We start from the raw sequence: 25,231 nt of genomic DNA, 5'->3' as shown, positions 1-25,231 counted from the left end.
GCGTCAGCAAAATGTATAACTTCAGTATGACAGTACGCACAACAAATTGTGGTAGTTACCCCTCTAGTGTCCTTAGTTAGAGTCTGCATGAATTGACTAAGAGAGGCCTCTCTTAAAGTAAGTCAGTAACACGATGCACCGTATCAATTTTCCAGGCAGGGGCCTGCTTTATCTTCCAGGCAGGGGCCTGTTTTATCTTCCAGGCAGAGGCCCGCTTTGTCTTACAGCACACAAAGCTGCTTTAAAGCTTGACCGAGCTGTATGGCCCCTCACTCTACTCACACTCCAACATACCTCTGTTTACAAGCAAGGCAGGAATAGTGAAGTCTCTCAGGGCCTTTGTTTATCAAAGGAAAGTCCTTACTGGGCACAGCAACCTGCAGCAGGTCCTCTTAGCATGACATGTGTCTCCTTCTGCCTGCAGCTTCCTGTATTCACACGCTTTTCCTCCCTGGAATATACCATTTTTCTCTGAGCTGTAGGGGAGTTCTTTTGTGAATAGCTTTGCCCTGCAATTTAGTCTTTCGGCAGTAGATGGCAGGAGAAGATCAGACAAATGACACAATTATTCCATAAGCCCCTTACAGGGATACGGATCGTCACCTGATAATCAGAAAATGCCCCTGGGAAAGTCACATGACCGCCCCAGTGATATGGGTACATATACATTTTTGATTAATAATGTAATTTAGAAAGTAGGAGGAGGGAGGGTGTTTAAATTAGTGAAGGGTTTTATAGTTATCCTGGACAACCCCTTTAAATTGTGAGCAACCTATAGATAATACTTTCTTAAAAGGGAAATTTCCATTAGCATGAGGATTTCTTTGTATATTTGCTCAGAATGGATGGAGTACTCTGTTACAGAGTTGTGGTTCTTTTAGATGTTGTTTCCTTCAGAAAATATACACGTTAGGGCCCCTTGATATTAAATAGTTTGTTGCAATATTCAGTTTAAGTGTAGTGACACCACAGCAAATTTAAATTAATTGTAAAAAAATTTGTAATATCTTTTCTTTCTGCTCTTATCAGGCTGTCACTCTGAAAATTGTGCAGGCCGTTTCTCCTCCTATATATAGTTCTTGGGGCTGTTTCTGAGTAAAAGAAAGAGTTATAGAGCAGATTCTGCTCTACTTACTATAAACTGTTTATGGTAGCTAATGTTCACCCACCGGCTCAGAGTAGAATGCAAACTACAGATGGATGAGGAAAAAAAGGTACTAAATAACGCAGAATACAAGTCATATAATGTCCAGAAATAGTGTTACGAGTCATGTACTCACACTATATTTTTTTTTTTCTGATTTATGTCTCTTTAACCCCTTCCGCACCATGACATAATAGCACAAAATAAAAATATGCGCTTTAGTACACCGATACATTATTATATTATAGTAATGTCAACTGCTCAGAAGCTGAGCGGATGACATAAAGAGTGGGTCTCAACTGTAAGAAACAGCTGACACCTCCTGTAATATCTGTGACTAGGGCTGAGCTCTAATCGCGGTTGTAAGCTCCTTAGATGCAGCGATCAATCATGACCATCTAAGGGGTTGGCCTAGTAACCCGATATATAGTGTACATATATATATATAGTGTATACTAGTATAGTAGTGTATAGTAGGGGTTCATTGCCCCTATTGGGACCAAAAAAAGTAAAAAAATAAAAATAAATCTCCATAAAATGCCTATAAGTTTCCCATCAATTAAACTGCACACATTTGGTCCATAACAAGCCCTACAATAAAACTAAACTATTATTTAACCTGCATGGTTAATGTTGCTAGAAAACCAAACCAAACAAAAAACAAAATAACACCAGAAGTAACTGATTTCTTGCCATCTCATGTCACAAAATGTGGAATAAAAAGTGATCAGGAAGTCATATATAACCATTTTAGCTTTACTGGTGTTACTTCTACTTCTCCTAGATCTATCCACAGATTGGGGTATGAATATGGGTATACAAAAAACGGAAATCGCTCTACCTTGACCGTTGTTCAGATGGTATCATATGACGCGGGGTGCACGGAAACCTCTGACCATTAGGATGGAAATCAATTGTGAAAAAAATTATGAATATGGGTGACCATTTCTTCAAATATGTCTAAATATTCAGTAAAATAGGGGAGGGGGGTTGTGGCTCTTAGAATGGAAGCTCATAAAAGAAATACTCGCCCTTTGTACCTCTTCCCATAACTCTTGTAAGAGGTTCAGTTTAGGGTGATCCTCTCCATCAATCCCCAACTCCTGACATTTCTTTTTGTCTGATAACATCATGAATTTCTCTCACTATTTTCATGTAATCCAAGTAAACTCATTATATCTCGTCATTGGTACAAATAACAAATCTTTAGACAGAATCTCTTTTTTACAAGTAGTCAGGGAGCTTGATAAATTAATGACTTGTAATTCATCATCCGCAATATTACTAGACTCCCCCTCACTAGTCACAAAAGAATGGTCACCCATATCCCCCATCAGATATTGATGTAATCATGTATCCTCCACATTCTGCTGATTGTTACGACTCTTGAGAAGATAATGTGTAATAGGTGGGCCCTGGGTTAAAAAATGGCTTATTTTGGTGCAGCTTGTTATCTGTCCTGTCTTGAATAACGACCACCCCTGCTCTTAGATCTACTGTTCTCACTTCCTCTGTTAGACCTGAATGTACTTATGTTCAATCTATGGGTGCATTCAGACTACGTAACGCCGGGCGTGTATGAGAGCCGTACACGCCGGCATTACGGCAGACTGCCGAACACTTCCCATTCACTTCAATGGGAGCGCTCGTAACAGCGGCGTTTACGAGCGCTCCCATTGAAGTGAATGGGAAGTGTTCGGCAGTCTGCCGTAATGCCGGCGTGTACGGCTCTCATACACGCCCGGCGTTACGTAGTCTGAATGCACCCTATCAGTGTCAGACGTGTCAATGTCGAAAGTTGTTGCACAGTATTGTTATACACTTTGTTCCAGGTTGCGCTGGAATTGAAAATGTTGGTGAGAAATATAAATTGCTCTACATTGATATACAGTCCCTTTTCTTTTCGCTCAATTTCTGGATCGGTTGAAAAGGTTTTCACCTTACGAATATGATCTTTGAGAGAAGCTGACAATTTAACCAAAGTCAAAGAAGGAGGGGACCTAAGGGAGCTTCCCATTTAGTCAAGCTTGCTTCTGTGGGTAGAATAGGATTTCTCAGGATCTGTGGAACTATTTTGTTCTCAATGCTAATTGAGATCTTAAGACCTTTTATTTCCCATCAGGAATGTACGTATTCTCTGAAGGTTTTTTGTTAGACTGCAAATCCATTTTTAATTGAGGTTGCTCTGACAGAGGTAATATGATTTCAGACAACACTGTAGATGCGCCATCCAGCCATTTGTTGGGTCTAGCTCATGATATAGAAAACCTGGCATGTATGAATAGTGTCAGTTACCCAAATATGCCTACTAATGGTACCAATTAGATTGTGATATGTTACAAGTAGGGAGGAAGAGGAGTGTGGCCTAGATTCTGGTGCTTGATATATATACAGTCATGGCCAAAAGTTTTGAGAATGATACAAATATAAATTTTTACAAAGTCTACTGCTTCAGTTTTTCTAATGGCAATTTGCATATAATCCAGAATGTTATAAAGAGTGATCAGCTTAACAGTAATTACTTGCAAAGTCAATATTTGCCTAGAAAATGAACTTTATCCCCCAAAACACATTTCAACATCATTGCAGCCCTGCCTTAAAAGGACCAACTAACATTGTTTCAGTGATTGCTCCATTAACAAAGGTGTGGGTGTTGATGAGGACAGGGCTTGAGATCAATCTATCATGATTAAGTAAGAATGACACCACTGGACACTTTAAAAGGAGGCTGGTGCTTGGCATCATTGTTTCTCTTCTGTTAACCATGGTTATCTCTAAAGAAACATGTGCAGTCATCATTGCACTGCACAAAAATGGCCTAACAGGGAAGAGTTTCGCAGCTAGAAACATTGCACCTCAGTCAACAATCTATCGCATCATCAAGAACTTCAAGGAGAGAGGTTCCATTGTTGGCAAAAAGGCTCCAGGGCACCCAAGAAAGACCAGCAAGTGCCAGGACCATCTCTTAAAAGTGTTTCAGCTGCGGGATCGGGCTACCAGCAGTGCAGAGCTTGCTCAGGAATGGCAGCAGGCAGGTGTGAGTGCATCTGCACGCACTGTGAGGCGGAGACTCTTGGAGCAAGGCCTGGTCTCAAGGAGGGCAGCAAAGAACCACTTCTCTCCAGAAAAAACATCAGGGACAGACTGATATTCTGCAAAAGGTACAGGGAGTGGACTGCTGAGGACTGGGGTAAAGTCATTTTCTCTGATGAATCCCCTTTTCGATTGTTTGGGACATCTGGAAAACAGCTTATTCAGAGAAGACGAGGTGAGTGCTACCACCAGTCTTGTCTCATGCCAACTGTAAAGCATCCTGAAACCAGTCATGTGTGGGGTTGCTTCTCAGCCAAGGGAATCGGCTCTCTCACAGTCTTGCCTAAAAACACAGCCATGAATAAAGAATGGTACCAGAATGTCCTCCAAGATCAACTTCTCCCAACCGTCCAAGAGAAGTTTGGCGATCAACAATGCCTTTTCCAGCATGATGGAGCACCTTGCCATAAAGCAAAGGTGATAACTAAATGGCTCAGGGAACAAAACAGAAAGATTTTGGGTCCATGGCCTGGAAACTCCCCAGATCTTAATCCCATTGAGAACTTGTGGTCAATCATCAAGAGACAGTTGGACAAATAAAAACCTACAAATTATGACAAAATGCAAGCATTGATTGTGCAAGAATGGACTGCTATCAGTCAGGATTTGGTCCAGAAGTTGATTGAGAGCATGCCAGGGAGAATTGCAGAGGTCCTAAAGAAGAAGGGTCAACACTGCAAATATTGACTTGCTGCAGTAACTCATTCTAACTGTCAATATAAGCTTTTGTTACTCATAATATGATTGCAAGTATATTTCTGTATGTGATAAAAACATCTGACAAACACACATAAAAACCAGAGGGCAGCAGATCATGTGGAAACTACATCCCTGAAGGAATTTAAAGTTGCACATTCATTTCTGGAATCAAAATGAATGCAACACTTAAGGGTTAAAAATGCTTGTTACATGACTTGATAAATCCCATGAGAGATGTAGTTTCCAAATCGGGGTTATAAGTCTGCAGACTCATTTTACTAGCAATTCAGGGGCTCTGCAAAAGTGTCTTGACATCCAAAAACCAAATAGCGCTCCTTCCCTTCTGTGTCCGGCTGTGTGCACAAACAACAATTTATACCTACATATGACATTAAGTACATTATCCTGGGTACAACAGTATCATGTATGTGGGCACACAACGGGGTGCAGATGTAAAAGCACGCTATTTGGCTTTTGGATCGCAGATTTAGATAGTTGTTTTTTTGTTTTGTTTTGTTTTTTGGATGCCAAGTCACATTTACAGAGACCCTAAAATTGCTTCTACAAAAAGTGGTCACTTCTTGGGGAATTCTAAATTACTTGCACCTCCAGTCCTCTAAAAACAACATGGCGTCCAGAAAGTCCCTTTAACTCTATATTCCAAAAGCTAAAAAGCACAGTGCTGCTTCCCTTTTGAGCCCTGTGTTCCCAAACAGCAGTTTATGCCCACATATACAGTGTTTTTGTAGTCAGGATAGCCCACTTAATAGTTTTATGAGTGCATGATGCAAAGTGGGCGCAATGTATTGGCACTGAAATGGCATATTTCTTTAAAAATTTCAATTTCCACTTTGTACATTAATTTTATTTTATGCTTTCTTGGGATCAAAAGGATAATACCTCTTTAGAAATCCCTTGAGGGGTGTTGTTTCTAAAATGGGCTCACTTTTGAGGGGTTTCCATTATACTGTTAATTTACGGGCTCTGCAAATGTGACATGACACCTGAAAACTATTCCAGCAAAATTTGTCCTCTGAAAGCCAAATAGCGCTCTTCCCATTCCACGCCTTTCCCCCATGTTCCCATACAGCGGATTAGGACCACATTTGAGGTATTGCTTTAGTGATAAAGTGAAGTTTTTGTAATTTTTCACTTACACATCCATTTCTGTTTGAAAACACAAATATACCACTGAGTCCGTTCTCTGTAGAAGCATGGTAAGTGTTCTATACAAACCTGTGTAATATGTAATACATTTATTGCACTTATTATTTGATCTGCATTTATATTAGATTTCTAGTAGCTTTCTGAAGAATACAGGAAGTAAGAAGAAGAGATAGCAGGCAAAGCTGCTGAGACAGGGAGATGGGAAAACCCCTTTAAGCATTATATGGTGCCTGTTCAAATCAGTGGCATGTCTGCATAATACAAAACAAACCAATTCCTCCATAGCAAGAGAAACTCTATGTAACCTTTGCCCACTTAGATTTCTCAGATAGGATATGTGAAAATAGGTGTTCTAAACTACACAACCCTTTTAAGTGGAGCCTCAGTGGTGCCATCCTTTGCCATATCATTGCCACATGCTGTTTTAAACAATCTTTCTATTTTTTTTTAAATTCTTTATATTTTTAAATATAAAGCATGCATACAAATATACGCTAGTGTCTGCTGAAAATGGTGTTGGCAGAAACTTATATAGATATTACATACATCTTTGTCTAGGGCACGAACCGGCTGCGCTGTTAGGTCTATATTGGGATATCCAAGTGCTAAAATATATAAAAGGTAGTAGAGTTAGGAAATTGCAAGGAGAATATTTTGGAGAGTGCATGCTCTATACTTTCCTAAATATTGCTCAGTCTCTTTTAATACCAAAATCCACAGAGCCACAAAGCCAGCACAAAAATGAAGCCAAGATGAAACGTTTTTTTGCAGCTTAGAAGAAAAGTGGTGCCATCTGGCCAGCAACTTATAACCTGCTTTCTGATACTTGCCAGCCACTAAAGTCTTATGTACCTATTTCAAAAGTCTATCACAATGGAACCACGAGAAGGTGAGATTCAGATCATGTTCCCACTTGAGGGGATGAGGGTTTGTAATCCAGTGGGGTAAGGCCATGAACAGTAGGTAGAAGTCTTATAAGGAGTAGTAAATCGGCCTGAGCAGGCACATGCAGACTCTTGAGGGATTTGTGTGAGAGGGACCTGTTCACCAGATGTTTAGCAATTTAGGAAAGCCAATGACTATGATGTCTAAAATGCAGCACGTTATATTTCTCAGTCTTGCTCCACAGCCTGAAGGGGCCTGGGGAATAAACACATTGGAAACGAGTAGTTACCAAAAAAAGGGTACAAGTGAAGAGGGAGAAATTTCTTCCCTTCCATACAACTTACATGATAGAGCTACTGTGCCATGAGATCGCAGATGTGAGGGAAGAGGGGTATCCGCCGATGGAGCTGCATGGAGGGGGGTTGAGATGAAAAATATTCAGTTGTTACTCACTGTTTGGTAGGGTTATGACAGCACCAGTCCAAGGTCATTAGTAACATTGAGGCTTAATATTTTACTGTTAAAGATAAGTTAATCTTACCTTCCAAACCTAGGGTGTATTTCTACTTTAACTGCTGATCAGGTCTTTACTTAGAAACCTCTGCAGAGTATACACAGTATATTCCAGCCTTCAGTATAAGTGACTGTAATACTGATAAATAATTCAGTGGCTAGCGTCCCATTTAAGTAGTGAGTATAATATTCAGATGTGCGCTCAGTAGATTGTTCTCGATGCTGTGCGGATATATTGGAAGTGATTAGCGAGCAGAACAGTTAAGTAATTGTAATGGCTAATTCAGGTGGCATTTCTTGTATTCTCGAAGTCTTAATGTATGTAAAATTTCAGCAATAATTGAACTGTAAGCTGGTAGTATAGAGCAGGTCTCCTCTGGTATCACAAGGGTTAACTAATATCTGCAATCATTTGTTAATTTGTTGCTTTCTGATTCTTAATGTAAGAAAAGTAGAATATGTCTTGATGGAAGTATTTAAGAGCTTAAGTGAAGAACTGAATGGAAAAGCATTTCCATATTATAAGAAAAAGCAGAGAATGGTCCAAGGTCATATTATCATGAAAAAGTAAACCCCAAGAGAACTCTGCACAATACACACCTTGTATTCTACTCTCTCTTATACAGACAAAATCTTGGTTGTTAAATGTGATGGCGATAAGATTTGTCACACAGCACATGGAATTAATGTACTTGATACTACTAAGAAATTGCTTTGTCTAAACGTACATGGACTAATATCAAGGAAAAGCAGGAAAAATGTGTAGGATTGTAATTGGAACTTCCAATTCTCAGTAGAAAATATCTTAATTTTTGGCATGTAGGGATGTAGTAAAGACTTTATGGACGTCACAAATGTCACTGTCCAGTAGAATACTCTTTATTAGAAATTTACATTGCAGGTTGTCATACTGTCGTAAAAATGGTGCCACTTGGTACAGTACATTTTTGCTTGAGAAAAGTGGGCAGAGCTGGAGGAGGGGATCAAGGCAGGGCAGGGATACCTTGGTCTTCAATTTACATAAGCTACCAGTATAGCTAGAATCCTTGAAATGGGACAACCCCTTTAATGCTGCCCCTGGTTTGGGCAATTGCAAGTACTGAAAGCATGTTGTGGCAAAGGTATGAATAGAAATTCACTGCAGAGTCTGCTATACAATGTAATGCACTAAACTGAATTAGAATAAATTTATGTTGAGAAGTGTTCATATTGCACTTCCAGGGGTATCTGTCATACCATCAAGTTTTCTCTAACTTGTTTTCTACATTTCAGGAAAGCATCCATTTTAGTTTTTTTTTTTTTTTTTTACTATATATATATATAAATGCTCTATATGATTTGTGTTTGGCACAGGTTTGGCACAGTCTGGAGCTTGGGGATGTTTTGATGAATTCAATCGCATTGAGCTGCCTGTTCTATCAGTGGCTGCACAACAAATTTACATAGTTTTACAATGTAAGAAAAACAAGAAAAACCAATTCATATTTACAGATGGAGATGTAGTGGACATGGATCGAGAATTTGGAATATTTTTAACCATGGTATGTTTATCTCCAGACAACATGCAAATTTAAAATCTCCTATTTGTATAAAGTTGTATCAACAAATGTATCACGGTTGTTTCCAATAATTATGGTGCTGAATAGCGAATAGATACAAATTGATACACGGCCCTCTCTAGGGATTGCTGTGCAAACATATGTGTGGTTGCCACAGAAGATAGTGACTGGGAAAAAGAGTTATCTCTGACTAAATAATGTAGCAGATGAAGATTGACTAGTTAACTAGCTGACCACCACTTTCCACTAAAAACTATGTACAGAGATGGTGCTTTCCTTGAATCACTTTTGTTACTGTATGTAACTACCTTCAGCTATTGTAAGTCTATCAGCATCTTTCACTCCACCTGGTGCACCTTGAGATAGTATTGCTAAAGTGAGAACAAGTGCCAGTCATAACGATGAGAATGTGAATGTAAATGCCATATGTGGCTACAAACTGAAATGTGAAATCCTCATAGGAAAACCAGATAACCTTGAACATCATGTAGACAGCAACTTACACAATAGGTTGTTATTTGTTAGCAGGAATCAACATAGAAAAGAGCTAAGGGTTGGTAGATTTATTCTCTGCCATTTCCTGGTGTCAGTTGATTTAATATCAAGTAAAAAGCAGGGAGAAGATGCATTGTCATTATGTTACAAAGCTAAATTCTTATTGTTCCCTTAATGTATAGCACACTGACAGGCACAATTAGTACTTGTATTCTTTTGCTCTCTCATATGACAAGGCCTTTACTTAGATACCTAGTGGAGACACCTTGAACACATTCTTATTGTAAATGACTTGACATCTCTCACTATATGGAAACGTGTTATTGCTTGTAACTATTACTTTTCCTTCCTAAAGAATCCAGGATATGCAGGACGTCAAGAGCTCCCTGAAAATCTAAAAGTTCAGTTTCGTACAGTGGCCATGATGGTACCAGATCGTGCTATTATTATGAGGGTAAAACTTGCCAGTGCTGGTTTTCGAGACAATCAAATCCTCAGCCGTAAATTCTATACCCTCTACAAATTGTGTGAGGAACAGTTATCTAAGCAGGTAGGTTCAGCAATATGGAAAAATAGGAAGTTTGAGACTAGCTTAATCTACAATACTTACTTGTAGATGGTAACAAATGATTTTATCCTATACAACAATACACCAGTCTCATACATACAGCATAGACATTAGTAAGATGTACTGAATACAGAACTGCATATATCTCGTATATGCTAATATTCATATAACTGAGCAATTCATTTCAAATGCAGCCATCTAAATCAAATTCTTCCTCTACTTATTATATTTGTTGACATGAAAGTTAGAAGTGCGTTGCTGTGACAAGTATAACTACGATAGATTGTAAATTGTAAGATCACTATGTTCTTGTCACTTGCGGCAAATTATTGCAATGATTCCCATTAGAGGAAAAAAATGTTCCAGTATTTAAAGATATGCACATGTAGCAATAAGTAAACATATTTAAGTGTGTGTATATGTATATTTATATACTTTGTATTACATTATTTTATCCAATTTCTATTCCTTTAGGTTCATTATGACTTTGGATTGAGGAATATTCTCTCTGTCCTTCGAACTCTGGGGGCAGTGAAAAGATCCAACCCTGAAGAGCCAGAGAAGACTGTTGTAATGAGAGTTCTGCGTGACATGAACCTGTCAAAGCTGGTATGTTACCTTAGGTTGACTTATAGTTACTTATAGATTGTGAAACCAGCCATTCGACATTGTGTTGACATGGCAAGTGACAGATTTGCAGGGAAACCACATTTGATCTGACAATATATTATCTTATTCCTACACTATTTCTGTATTATGCTGTTCTTCCTGTCCTTTCTTACATGTTGTGATTTGAGAAGAAGATATCAAATATTACATATATTCTTGACATATAATGTAAAATATCACTATACAGTTTCAGTACTGTTTCTCTGTTATAGAATCTGTTGCTCTGTGGCAGGAGAATAACTTGGTAATCATTTTTTTAACCAAGGTATAATTTTCATCTAGGTCTATAGGGTACCTTGTCCTCATGTTCATTGCCTTAATATAGGTCATGTAATAAGAGCTGTGGTTTTCTCTATTAAGATATATATATATATATATATATATATATATATATATATATATATATATATATATATATATATTAGTTCTATGCTGCAAGTTCTGCGCTAGGGAATATTTCTGATCAAAGTGCTGGCCCCATCCTCCAATATACATCAGAATTCTCCTGAGTATAGGTGCTAAAGTTTCCCTTCCCATATTTTGATATAAGTGTACTTCTCTTCCCAGTAATGCAGATTAAGCTGACCCATGGCCACGTACTTGTCCTTGAATTATTACTTTTATTGGGCACATGCCCAGTGCACCTGAATCTGAAAACAGATGTCCAGATTATTATGACTTTTTCATGTGCATTATTTTAGTATATCAAGTTTTTAAAAAATGGAATTTAATATTTTAAAGATTTATATTCACAGTATAAAGGAATATGTCTCCTTAGAGAGGAATGATGTAAGGTAGTGACAGGCGTGCTGATATCAGCATTGTATCTGTTGTCTGTAAACAGCTTGTTGTGAAATGAACAGTTGTGAAATGATCATGTTGTGAGCCAGGTGTCCCTGGTATTCGTGAGCTGGGGCTTTTCCCCCTCCACCCCTGCCCTCTCACCAATGACTGACAGCTTTTTTTCTATTGCTGCACAGGTTGTTGCTTATTGATTATTGTTTGTCCTACATTCACTATTGTTTTAGTTTATGTATAATTCAATTTGAAGAATAGGCAATGGAGAACATAAACTGCAAAGTATCATGCCACGTATCATAATCAACAAAATCAGAAAATAACCAGTCAAAAAGACTTATCAATGTATTGAAATTCAATATAACAATGTATATATGGCAAAGGTACAAAACCTTTGAAATACATTTATATAGCATAATCTGGTCACCTATACAAATCTTCATTATTAAATAGATTGTATCCTAGAATTAGATACTGAGAGAAATACATAACAGTTGCCAGCATGAAGGGACTGTGAGATACCCTAATGTCAGGGGAATAACTATCCTGGTGATACAAGATACCTTAATGGAATTCTATCATTCAAATCCATTCGAACAACTTTAAGGAAGGCTCTTCTTCTCCTACCTTTAGAAGTCTTCTTCGCACCGCCATTCGGTAGATATCCCGGTTTACTTCAGTATGCAAATGAGTTTTCTCACAGCACTGAGGGCGGTCCCATGCAGATGCAGCACTGGGGGCAGACCCCTGCGCTCAAACAGCACTGGGGCATCCCCAGTGCTGCAAGAAAACTCTTTTTGATTTAAATGTCACACATGTGCAGTCAGCTGTGCCATCGGGCAGAGCCGACTGCGCATGTCAGCAGCCATTTTCTTGTGACCAATTACATGTGGCCATTGTCTGTGGCCATTTTCTTGTGGCTGCTTGTGGCCATTGTCTTGTAAGTGGCCACAAGAAAATGGCCGCTGACATACATAGTCGGCTCTTCTAAAGGTAGGAGAAGAATAGCCTTTTTTAAGGCTATTCCTACATGTTAGTCTTAAAAATGGGGTTTGAATGAGAATCTCTTTAACATTTATACATTCAAAAATGGATCTTTGGAGGAGAAAAAAAATATCACAATTAATCATATTTCAGCCAGGACAGTTGTTTATTTTGCTGACTTGCCAGCAGACTGTCCAGGGAAAGCGCAGACCCCATTGAGTTTCCATATGAGGACAAGAGATGCTATTCCATATCATAAAAGTGAGTGCGTTTTCAGCCCAGTGTAAATGCAGGGGTCTGGAGCAAAGGCAGTAGTGGCCTATTTTTTGAGTATAATCATAAAATACATATAATATTCTCATTTGGGTTAGTTGTAACACATTAGCGTTACTGCTTTATATTAATGCATCTTTTTTTTAGCTATATGTTAAATAGACCAATATTATTTCTAGGTGGATGAAGATGAACCTTTGTTCATGAGCCTGATTAATGACTTGTTTCCTGGAATAACTCTGGATAAAGCTGGATATCCAGAACTGGAAGCCGCCATTCAGAAGCAGACAGAAGAAGCTGGGCTTATCCATCATCCTCCTTGGATTCTGAAACTTATCCAACTGTATGAGACACAGCGAGTCAGGCATGGTAAGAATACTAAATGTGCTCTACTTAGAGCAGGATATCTCAAACAGGTTTCTGCTTTATTATAGAAATGGACATGATCCACGATTCAATTTTGTTTAATATTTATGGAATTTTGTTATTTCATTCATATTTGATTTAACAATAGTTTGTTGATTTTATGTCAGACAGATGTGAAATGATTATTCACTGTTGTATTGGAATTTGCTGATTTTTATACAATCTTGGTTTTGACTGCAAAAACGGCACCAAATCTGCATTATATGACCCAGGCTATAGGTTCACATAGTTTTCACTTGACATTTTCAATACACTTGCAGCTAGGGCAGTTAAAGCTTCCATGGCTTTGTCCAAACACAGTGATAACTAGAGGTAACACAGTTAATTGAGTTTTTCACAATCTACCTGTTACCCTTATGGCCTAGTAACTAGTAAATCTTCCTATGATGTATCCTCTTGCTTTGCCATGCAGTCCTGTGGCTATCTGCCTAGGGAATGTAGCAACGTGGAGAGCACTAAGCATCAAATCTATAGTATTTGCATCCTTGATCTATGGACAATGTAGCAGATTAGTAAGTTTGTGGCATTGGTGTAATGAGAAGGTGAGGTTTCTTGAGTGGTTAGAAGTTGTCTTTTTAATCTGTATTCACTAGTAATACTTATAATTGTCCTGTATATTTTGGTTAGATGAGTGTATAGAATGAACATACATAATACTATTTTAGTCTGTCAGGTGCTGTAGAATGTATTACATCAGGTATTGTAAAGGTTGTGTGTATTACCAATGCGAATAGCAAATCTGTGGTGTTTTTAGTAAAGTAGTTCTATCTTGCTACAGGGTATGACAGAATAATGGTATAATCCTGTTTGTCTTACTGATATATTATATTATGGTTTTAAGTTATGAGTATCACAAAATGTAATTCATTGTTTTCTTTGTAATCAAAGGAGGAACATTCATAAAATAGAAAAAATACAGATTATTTGATATAAACTGAAATCCTCTCTTCTTCTGTTACGTTCTGAGGCTGATTCATCACACACAGCTGCAGCTTTTTCGAAACCGTGATGAATCAGCCCCTTAGAAAAAGCATTGTAGCCTGGAGTGATATTATCTCAGGTAGAATTGTATTGTCAGAGAGCAGAACATACCACAATAATAGACGCTTATGGCGCTGCCATTTCTATAGAAGGACATTGCCGATGAAAGCAAATAATAAGAAAATATTTATGTAAAAGAATAAGTTGTTTGCAGTTATAAATACATGGAAAGTATCAAACATTTGTATCTTTCTAAGAAACTTTTCAATTCCTCACCATTTTCAAGATTTCTGCTTCCACTTTACAAGCATTTTACAATTAGAGACTGTGATACAATGCGTAGGCAATGTTATATGAGGTAAATGCAGCAGCAGCACAAGTCTCTCCTATCCCGGTCTCCATGCTGATAACTGTTACCTAGATGAATACATCCGAGCAAATTACTGTAGCTGTATGAGGTCCACATTTATTTCCAAATGATCTCTTCTTCAAAAGGATCAAAGTTGTCTTTATAATGGCACCTGTAGGTAGCTACTCTATACCCTATACATGGTACAGGAATTTCCTTTCCTCTGGTGGAGCACTAATTTTTCCTAGGAAACATCCTGAATAAAGCAAAGTTTTGCAAAATATAGGCAACAAGTATGCTAATCTTGTCTGTGGGTATGGATAAGATTTTTACTGAGGTCTTTGGGATCCTGAAACGTTGCATACAGTATAGAATACGATGTAATTCTACACAAAGCGACTTATTTAAGACAAAATCTTGCTGTGATGTGCAATTGTGAGGAGCGGCTGGTGGATGAATGTTGCTACAGATTGGTCAGTAGTTTGGAAACAAGTCCCCTGATTTGGTGACTACGTTAGCATTCTGTACACAATGCTGTAATAAACCTGGAAGAGCAGTAAATAGACTTTGACATATTACAAGAATACATTATTTGCTATTTTAAAGTTCTCCGCGAGAGGATAATTGCTTTGGATGTTCATGAATGCTTTTCAAACAAATTGGGTTCTCAAAGAAAATGCCGCATTTTGTGATACAATCTCTTTTGACTTAATAATTTAGAAACTTTCTAAAATAAATTACAGTCTTATTGATTTTGTAGCCAGAATGGAGTTTGATACATTAGTTGATTTGTTAACAGAAATTTCTTTACAACTTTTACAAGTTCTTGTCTGGATTCTATTATTTCATTCATCAGTCCTCTAATATAATAATTTAGGTTCATTCAACAGCCTAGGTTTCAACCTAAACGCTGCGTTGTTTTGTAGGAATGATGACATTGGGGCCCAGTGGTGCAGGCAAAACCAAATGCATTAATGTCTTAATGAAAGCAATGACTGACTGTGGAGCCCCTCACAAGGAAATGAGAATGAACCCTAAGGCGATCACAGCCTCTCAGATGTTTGGCACACTTGATGTGGCCACAAATGACTGGACAGATGGTATATTTTCAACTTTGTGGCGAAAAACATTAAAAGCGAAGAAGGTGAGCTCATCGAGTAAAGACGTCAAAACATTGAATAGAAGTGTACAGTAAAGATATCAATATAAAATGTTCTAACGTAATAATCTGTATTATAAACCGAAATATAAACTCTAAAATAGAAATTAGAACAAACTCCATTAGTGAATAATTTATCCTCTTAAAATAAAGTTTCTGGTCAAAAATACTTTGAGGGAATTCTCTGAACCAACTTGTACTCCTGTGTACAGTACCTGTGCCATAGCATGCGTGCCTTCAGTATGGTTCTGCAATGGAAAGCAGATCATGGACCCACTGTGCTGCCTGACTAGGTTTGCGTTGGGTCAATCCCAAGGGAGTTATTTACCTAGCCTCTATGGTTTTCATCCTTTAGCTCCTATACAGGGATGGGAACTTTGCTGTGGAAACTCTACCCAATCGCAACCTCTCAGAATGGTCCCAGTATAGGTGGAAGCTGACCAGGGACAGGCTGTGATGTGCAGCACCAAAGGGACAGACAGAAGATTGTAAGATACAGGACACAGAATCAGTATAAAATATCAGATTAAACTGGTTGAGAAGAGTTGAGCATAGTCAGAACAAGCCAAAGTCAGTAACAGGTAACAGACCGATCAGGATTAACAGACAGATGCAGAGTCTGAAACAAAGAACACATAAAGCAGGATAAGCCGATGGTAACGCTCACAGGAACCAGCAATGATTTGGACCTACAATTAACCAGGCTGGGATTGGCTGGGAAAGGCCTAAAGGCATGTTAGCCTTCCAGTTGCAAGGAGTTAGGGTGTGCCCACCCTATGGTGCAGCAGCAGGATGTGTATGTGCAGGATACAGTGGATGGGCAGGGAATGGACAGCACATCTCAAAGGTAACTTGGTGATGCCTACTGGCATGCCTTTTCTGGGAGAGAAAAGTCCTGCTTGCATCCCTGAACAGAGACCTGGCACAGGTGTGAATCCAGTCTTACTGTACTTTATTACTGCTCTTGGCCACATCCCTTTTTGAAGACACTTGACTTTAAACATAGGTTGAATGCCCTTTTATTTGGGCTAATAATTGGATGAATGAATACCAATATGAACGTTCCTTGTCCTTGTCAGCACATCCATTTATATAAGTAGGGATGTGCTGCCAACAATAATGATGCTGTATGTGTCAAAACCAACCCCAACCAAATATTATACAGTACTGATGATTGTGTCATGTAAATTGAGCTAAATTAGCGCTTATTTGCTATCCTGATCAGTGCTTGTTGCCAGATGTAAATCTGCCGGTATAAAAGGCGGCATAAATTTGGTGCACACATTGGGGCAGATTTACTAAACAAAGCAGAGACAGACTAAAATTTGCCAGATTTCTTATAATGCCTGATGCTGGATGATAAATCTACTACAGCTCTAAACTGTCTATACTACCTTCGGTTGGGCAAGTAATTGAAAAATAAACGAAAGGAAAAGTCAGCTCAATTAATCAATGTTAATTTGCTCATATCAATTATTTTAGTTATTTTACTTCCTTGCCACACTGTCCTTGGCTAAAGGACATATATCCAAATTTTGGTGCACATTGTATCATCTTAAGGCCCACCTCCTTTTTGACACAACACGCTCGTTTTCTGACAAATGTCTAAAACAGATAATAAATATGGAGCATTTTGCTTAATAAATCTGTGTCATGGTGGTCCTCAAGTCAGACCAATAGGTATATTGGATGGATTCCAAATTACGTCACACTCCGGAGCGTCAGTGATGCAATGACACAGAAACAAGATGAATCTGAGCTAAAGCATAAAGTTTATTGAACAAATCATCTCTTCTTATACCCAAAGAAGTGGGCGTACATACAGGGTGTATTATAGAGTAATCATTATCTCGGTAGGCGTATATGGGTGTGTCATTGAGTAATCATTACCCGTTAGGATTCAGCAATTTCTATACATGAGTATTATAAGAATATCCCACCCCTAATCATGAATATTCTAACTGTTCTGACATCTGATGATGAGGTTAACTCAGTGCGCATTACGTAGTGTATGTTTTAGTCACCTTACCGCGTGGCATAACAAAGTCTATTTTGACATGGGTTTTTCCATTAGTCTCATCTTAAGCTATTTTAATATCCATCTTATCACTTTATTCCAGCCACTTTATTACGCTGTTTATTATGGGGTGCGGTATTATGTCTGCAAATATTCTGATTAATATGGAATATGGGTCAAGCTGACCTGAAGATGCATGTTACAAGCTTAAGTTATTGAAAGAATGTATACACATATAGGGAATATATATGAACGTATTGATTTCCCTATCATCTGCACCAATGTACTTAATTTCCACTGTAGGACTTGCAATTGGAACACAATCCTGTGTAATTCATCTTGAATTTGTAAATGAGTTTCAATAAATATTTATATGGTTTCATTTAATGAATTTAATTTAATTTTTGTTTTACTAGGGAGAACACATATGGATAGTCTTGGATGGACCTGTTGATGCTATATGGATTGAGAATTTAAACTCTGTTCTGGATGATAACAAAACTCTTACTTTGGCTAATGGGGACCGTATTCCAATGGCACCCAATTGTAAAATTGTGTTTGAGCCTCACAACATTGATAATGCCTCTCCAGCCACTGTATCCCGTAATGGAATGGTGTTCATGAGTTCTTCTGTTTTAGACTGGAGACCTGTGCTAAAGGCTTGGTTACAGACCCTACCCACCGTTCAGCATGAAGTTCTATGGAATTGCTTTGACAGTGTCTTCCAGGTAATTTCTACCCTGCTATATTTTTTTCTTGCCACTTATCTTAGGTTCTGTTGTAATCAGTTTTATCTGTATTTGTTACCATCACTGTATTTTGACTATTATGTATTATGGCATGTTACACTATACTTCCTTTTTTGTGTGTTTTTGTGGTTATGTATGAAAATACCATGTTAAATTAGAAGGGCTGTTCAGCATTAGACATGATGGGAACACGAGAGAAGAGGCGGAGAAGAGGACAGAGGCGTTGCTGGACAGTTTTTAAGTAGCTTTGGGGACGCCCCCAGTGCTGTTTGAATCTTTCTTAATGCTATTCCTACATGTATTTAGTTTAAAAAGGGTATTCTAATGATAGAATCCCTTTAAGTAGAATATAAACTAAGTTCTTTCCCAATGTTTTTCCATAGGCTGCACCTGTTATTGCAGTTTAACCACATTCACTTGAATAGCGATATATCTAGAAATCCTTGTTCTCTAATTTCATTCCCCTCTACATTAAATTATTGCAGAATTTTGAGCATTTTTAAAATAATATTTCTCATGTAACAGAGCTGAATTTCTTTTTTTTTTTTTTTGTGAACTTTGAAATGGGATAACTAATAACAGATTTTGCTATCACTAACTTCTGCCAATTTGTAAACTCCATTTTGCTGTATTGACAAATTGGACATCTGTATTTATATACATTAAGATTACTAGATCTGAGAAGGCTCTTACCTTCAACAAGTATATTGTTTGACTATAATGTCAATTTTTGATTCACACTTCAGTTTTTCAAGACGCAGAACAGATCAAATCTGTTCTCACTATTTGATTGGATTGAATGGAATAAATTTGGACAATTTTTTTGTGATTCATATAATGGCCCTAGGGCGTGTTTTAATCATTTGACATTTTGCAGAATATTCTTGTGAAACCCTCAAATGAATAAAATTGGGTGGATTGATCAATAAAGTTTTAGACAGCGCTAACTTGGACTAGACAGTCTAGTAATATGCCAGATTTATTAGAGGGACTAATGTTGGATGATAAATTTGGTGCATCTATACACAGCCTAGACTAAGTTTATAATTCATACTAGTTGCTTTATTTTGCATCACAAGTTTGTGCCAAACACTTAAGGCAATTCTGGTGTACATTGCTACCTATTTAAGATACACCCCATTGTGAAATGGCCTGCAAAAATAGCACAATAATGGGGTACAAAGCATATGGGACATTTTTATTGGAGGAAATGAAGTTGGGATTCTGGCATATTTAGATGAGTAATTCTCACTCAGTTTGTAAGCATATAGGAGAGCCCATGCCTTTTCTCACCTTATTTTCATTTATGTTTGATTCTGGAAAATGTGCATTATTGCATGTTATTTAATGTAGGTGTATACATCACAAGTGGCTTCTTAATCAGCTGACCCTAAAATTACTTGGGGACACAAATATATATATATATATATATATATATATATACGTAGGGGCAATTATTAGGTTAGGTATCGTGCAAAAGACTTTAAGCTTGCTTGTGAATGAATAGAAATTCCTTTTTTGTGCCTGCTGGGTGAAGAAAATGAAGGCACTAGTCTCCTACAGTGGAGTTTTGCCTGGGAATCATTTTATGTAAGCGCATACAATGTAGTAAACCTAAAAACACTGAAAATCCAATGCTGCTAAAATATATGGTCTTTTAGACCATCTGGTCTAAGGCCTTCGACACTCCAGCTACTGTGAAAGTGCAACTCCCAACATGCTCCATTAAATTCCATTGGAGTTCAAAGAACAGTAGAGAAAGTATGCATGCTGGGAGTTGTTGTGGCGGAAGTCCTTGCCACATGTGACTGCTGAGGCCAATAATTTTCGTCAGCGGCCTAAGAAATATATACAAATATTTTAACGTTTCAGACATGCATATAAGCAAATTTGATATGTTAGGTATTATAGGCAAACAAGTTGTTATAACAAGGTAACTCAAAGATGGTCAAAGAATGACTATAATCACACCAGAATATAATAAAATAATAAGTATTTCATAAATGAACATAGATAATACTTAGCTGTGGTTACAAATGATGTGATAACTCATTGGGTGGGGAGCCACATTATATATCATGCACTGATATACACGCAACAGTCAATGACTTCTAGACCTGCTGGACATCCCTCTTTCTTAGGATTCCAACCAAGACTAACTACAACAATAGGCATATAGTTTTTATAGTACCTTTGTGGTGGGTCAACTTATAACATGATGGGTGAGTGTCTGAGTGGTCAGCTTATAACATGACCATTTATGGTACAGGAATCTGAATAAATGCTTATCTACTGATCAGTATAGAAAAGTATACAAAAATACAGAGTGATCAGTCTTATAGATGTACAACAAGAAATACATACAGACTGATCAGTAAGACATTAACTCTGTCATATCACATCAATACAACATTATGATTTTGTGGGGGAAAAAAAAGTCCTATTACAGGTAGAAGAAAAATTACCATACAAATATATGACATTTATTTCATCACAAGGTGAAGTGTGTGCTCTATCTAAACTGTTTTTTAATATCAGCTTTTGGGCAAATTTTGACTAATGGCAAACCATTCTTGTCTAAGAGCTAGTTCACACGGGGACATGGAGGAGGATTTTGACAGCAGAATCCACGTCATAATCCGCCTCCATACAATATTAGTCTATGTAGACTGCTAGCTTTTTTTTTTCCTGCTAGCAGATTTTTCCGTGTCGCTTTTTTTTACAAAAACCCACGTGGTAAAAAACGCAACGCGTTTTTTGCGGCCCGTTCTCTTAAAGGATGGGAAAACCGCCTGGAAGCGGTTTTTACAAAAAAACACTCCACAAAAAGCATGCCAAGGTAAAAAAATGTTTCCTAATTAGGAAGCATTTTTTTCCGGTGCCAAAATAAGCCACACGTTATTTACGTGTGAACTAAGCCTAAGTGGTGCTTGTCATCTGATTTTTGAAGATTGACTACAGGTTTTCAATGGGATTGAGATCTGGGGAATTTCCTGGCCATGGACCCAAAATTTAACTTTTATCTTGTGACCTGGGACTCTCTCAAGATGGAAAAAGCATTGTTCATCAACATTCACAATTTTGCCTATGAACACTGTTCTGAATAAAAAATATCTAAACATCCTAAAAAAGCAACTACCCCCAATAATCCAGGAGCAATTTGGTGATGAACAATGCTTTTTCCAGTATGATGGAGTCGCATGTCACAAGAGAAAAGTGAAAACTAAGTGGGTCGGTGAAAAAAACATTGAAATCGGGTGGGTCCATGGCCAGGAAACTCCCCAGACCTTAATTCCATCGAGAACCTGTGGTCAATCCTCGAAAAGCACACAGACAAAACAAAAAAAATACATAAATTGTGATGAACTCCAAACACTGGTTAGGCAAGAATGAGTTGCCATCATTCAGCATTTCATCCAGAAACTGATATCCTGCATGTCAGGGTAAATTTCAGGAGTCTTGAAAAATAAAGGTCAACACTGTGTAATTCAGTCTTTGCATATTCTTGATGTATTTGTCAATAAAAATATAAGAACTTATGAAAACTTTGTAAAGTCAAAATTTTATCATGCTGATCATGATAGAATGAATCTGTTCTGAAAAAATATACATCTTTACATTAGTTTATTACACAAAACTCCAATGATTTTTTTTTTCTCTAGTGAGCATAGGTGAGGTGCCACCACAGAGAGAGCAAATTTCGTACTTACTCAGTGTTGTCTTGTTTTTCCTCATAGGATTTGATAAATTTTGTCTTCACTGCTGTGTCTCCAAAGATGCAGATATTGGAATGTATGTATATTAGGCAAGCCATTGACCTTCTCCAGGTAAGAATACTGCTTTTACAGTATCTCAAAACACACATGAAAGAAATATAGATGTCAATCATTAACTTTTCTTGAATGTTCTTAAACGGTCACTAACTTTTCATTAAGCATTGCATCAGTCAATAGATTACACGTGTCTTTAAAAGTCTATGAATAGAGAGGGGGGGGGGTGAACAGAGCAAAAGAGAAATAGCATCAGAAACACAGATTTAGTGTGATGCTGGAGATAAGTGTGATTTTTATCAAAGCCAAAGTGCTTTTTTCACATCAGTACAGGTCAGTACTACTTGATATGTCCAGAATGGTTCTAGACATTCATAGAACAGATTCTCCTCTACTTACTGTGTACAGTGTATGATGGCTAGTTTCCACTCATCAGCTCAGGGAGAACTGCAGATAGAGCCTAAAGAAGTGAAAAATTTTCTAAGAATTGCATAAAACAAGTCATACAGTGTCCATAAATAGTTTGTTTCGTCATGTGCACACACTGTATGTTTGATTTATGCTGTTTGTTTAACCCTTTCCTTTCCAAGGACATATGTCTTACATCCTCTCAGGAACACACGTGAGTAGCCAAGGAAATATTTAAAATGCCTTTGCTTATAATGCTGCTTTGTCAGGACTCTCAAGAAGGAAAGAATTGACTCTTTAACATGCTACAAAGATCATCATGACAGCCCTGACAGAACAGGAGCAATTTTGCAGATAGAAATGCAGTTTAGACTGGAGATCTGCAGGTCTCACACCTGCAGATCTCAATTTCCGACAGCATTTTTAACAGCTAATTGCTCTGGATCTGTAGTGGCTATAATGATGATTAAAATTCTCCTGCTACTAGAGGTATGTAGTGAAAGGGTTAAATGTTAGGCATACTGTAAGGACTCTAATTTTTCATTATAGTAAATGTTTGCAATCTCATACTGTACAGTGACTGTCAGGTTCCAATAGGTTTTTAAATATGTGAAATAAAGATACGAGATTTAATGGTGTTGGACTGATAAAAATCTTCCTATGTATGCTGTAATTTGCAGTCCCAGAAGCAGCCTGCACACCATAAGCTATAAGTTTATAGAATTTATGATCATCCATCAAAGGAATCATGGTACCTGGTGAATAAACATACACTATGTGATCAAAAGTATCCAAACACCCCCCAAAACATACCTTTTTCATATTAGGTGCATTGTGCTGCCACCTACTGCCAGGTTCTCCATATCAGCAACCTCAGTAGACATTAGACATCGTGAGAGAGCAGAATGGGGCGCTCCGCGGAACTCACGGACTTCGAACGTGGTCAGGTGATTGGGTGCCACACATCACGCAGGTCAATGCCAAACGACGCCTCACTTGGTGTAAGGAGCGTAAACATTGGACGATTGAACAGTGGAAAAACGTTGTGTGGAGTGACGAATCACAGTACACAATGTGGCAATCCGATGGCATGGCGATGGTATGGCGAATGCCCGGTGAACATCATCTGCCAGCGTGTGTAGTGCCAACAGTAAAATTCGGAGGTGGTGGTGTTATGGTGTGGTCATGTTTTTCAAGGAGGGGGCTTGCACCCCTTGTTGTTTTGCATGGCACTATCACAGCACAGGCCTACACTGATGTTTTAAACACCTTCTTGCTTCCCACTGTTGAAGAGCAATTCGGGAATGGTGATTGCATCTTTCAACACGATCGAGCACCTGTTCATACTGCACGGCCTGTGGCGGAGTGGTTACATGACAATAACATCACTGTAATGGACTGGCCTGCACAGAGTCCTGACTTGAATCCTATAGAACACCTTTGGGATATTTTGGAACGCCAACTTCGTGCCAGGCCTCATCAACCTACATCGATACCTCTCCTCAGTGCAGCACTCCGTGAAGAATGGGCTGCCATTCCCCAAGAAACCTTCCATCACCTGATTGAACGTATGCCTGCGAGAGTGGAAGCTGTCATCAAAGCTAAGGGTGGGCCAGCACCATATTGAATTCTAGCATTACCGATGGAGGGCGCCACAAACTTGTAAGTCATTTTCAGCCAGGTGTCCGGATACTTTTGATCAAATAGTGTATATAGATTCACATCTGTGCCAAGTGCTGCATTTTTTCCCTTTTAAAATTACAGACCCCATGACAGAATCCTGACAGACTCCGTTATGATGAATGGGGTTTACTGGGCACTGTAGATGACAGATCTTGTCCTGCTGTTGTTGTTTAAGGTTTTCTGCTCCTATAATGGAACAGAAAACCAGAAATATGAATCAAGAAGTAAGCCTAAACATATACATTTTTTGAGCATATGAAGATGCATGTAGTTTTATTTTTTTACTTCTTACAACTACCATGATGCATTGCTCTACACTCAGATCCCCATCTCACCCCCTCCCTGTTTCCCTAGCTGCCTGACCACTAGTAGCCCTTCCTAGCTAACTAACTCCAACCTCCCCCTACCCCATCATACTTGCCTGTCTTCCTGTTTTTTTCTGTGCCTCCGGCTCCTTCTTCTCTTGACCTCTGCAGTCACCTATGCAATAGAGCCAGAGTGCCCAGTATTATGGCTTTATTGCACTGGCATGGGAGGCCAGCAGACGTCAGGAGATAAGGAATTGGTTTCCCTGAAAGAAGTGATGCTTTTTGCCCAGAAAATCCAGACAGGAAGAAAGGTAAGTATGATGGTCTGGGGGGTGGTGGTATTGGTAACATTCTGTTTCTGGAAATGGTGAAACAGAGTGTCTCTGGAAAAATAGGAAAATGTGCCTGGGGCAGTCACATGATTGCCCCAGCGATATGGGTAAATATACATTTTTAATACAGTTAGTACATTAGAATTTAGGCGGGGGAGGGTATTTAGCTTGGTGTAAGAAGATCATTTTATGACGGACAACC

General features: G+C 38.3%; 1 protein-coding gene across 1 annotated transcript in view; it reads left to right on the top strand.

Moving 5' to 3' along the window:
• LOC142200556 (dynein axonemal heavy chain 5-like) overlaps positions 1-25,231 on the top strand; it is a 384,102-nt gene that overhangs the window by 166,562 nt on the left and 192,309 nt on the right. Inside the window, exons 42-48 of the mRNA XM_075270991.1 lie at positions 8,855-9,042; positions 9,911-10,105; positions 10,598-10,732; positions 13,027-13,216; positions 15,530-15,747; positions 18,196-18,507; positions 22,266-22,355. Of these exons, the coding sequence (XP_075127092.1) occupies positions 8,855-9,042; positions 9,911-10,105; positions 10,598-10,732; positions 13,027-13,216; positions 15,530-15,747; positions 18,196-18,507; positions 22,266-22,355 (1,328 nt within the window). The remainder of the gene's footprint in view (positions 1-8,854; positions 9,043-9,910; positions 10,106-10,597; positions 10,733-13,026; positions 13,217-15,529; positions 15,748-18,195; positions 18,508-22,265; positions 22,356-25,231) is intronic.

The sequence above is a fragment of the Leptodactylus fuscus genome, chromosome 4, assembly GCF_031893055.1.
Source record: "Leptodactylus fuscus isolate aLepFus1 chromosome 4, aLepFus1.hap2, whole genome shotgun sequence".
Taxonomy (NCBI): Eukaryota; Metazoa; Chordata; class Amphibia; order Anura; family Leptodactylidae; genus Leptodactylus; species Leptodactylus fuscus.
Note: the sequence above shows the minus strand (reverse complement) of the source record. Positions and strands in the feature narration are given on the sequence as shown.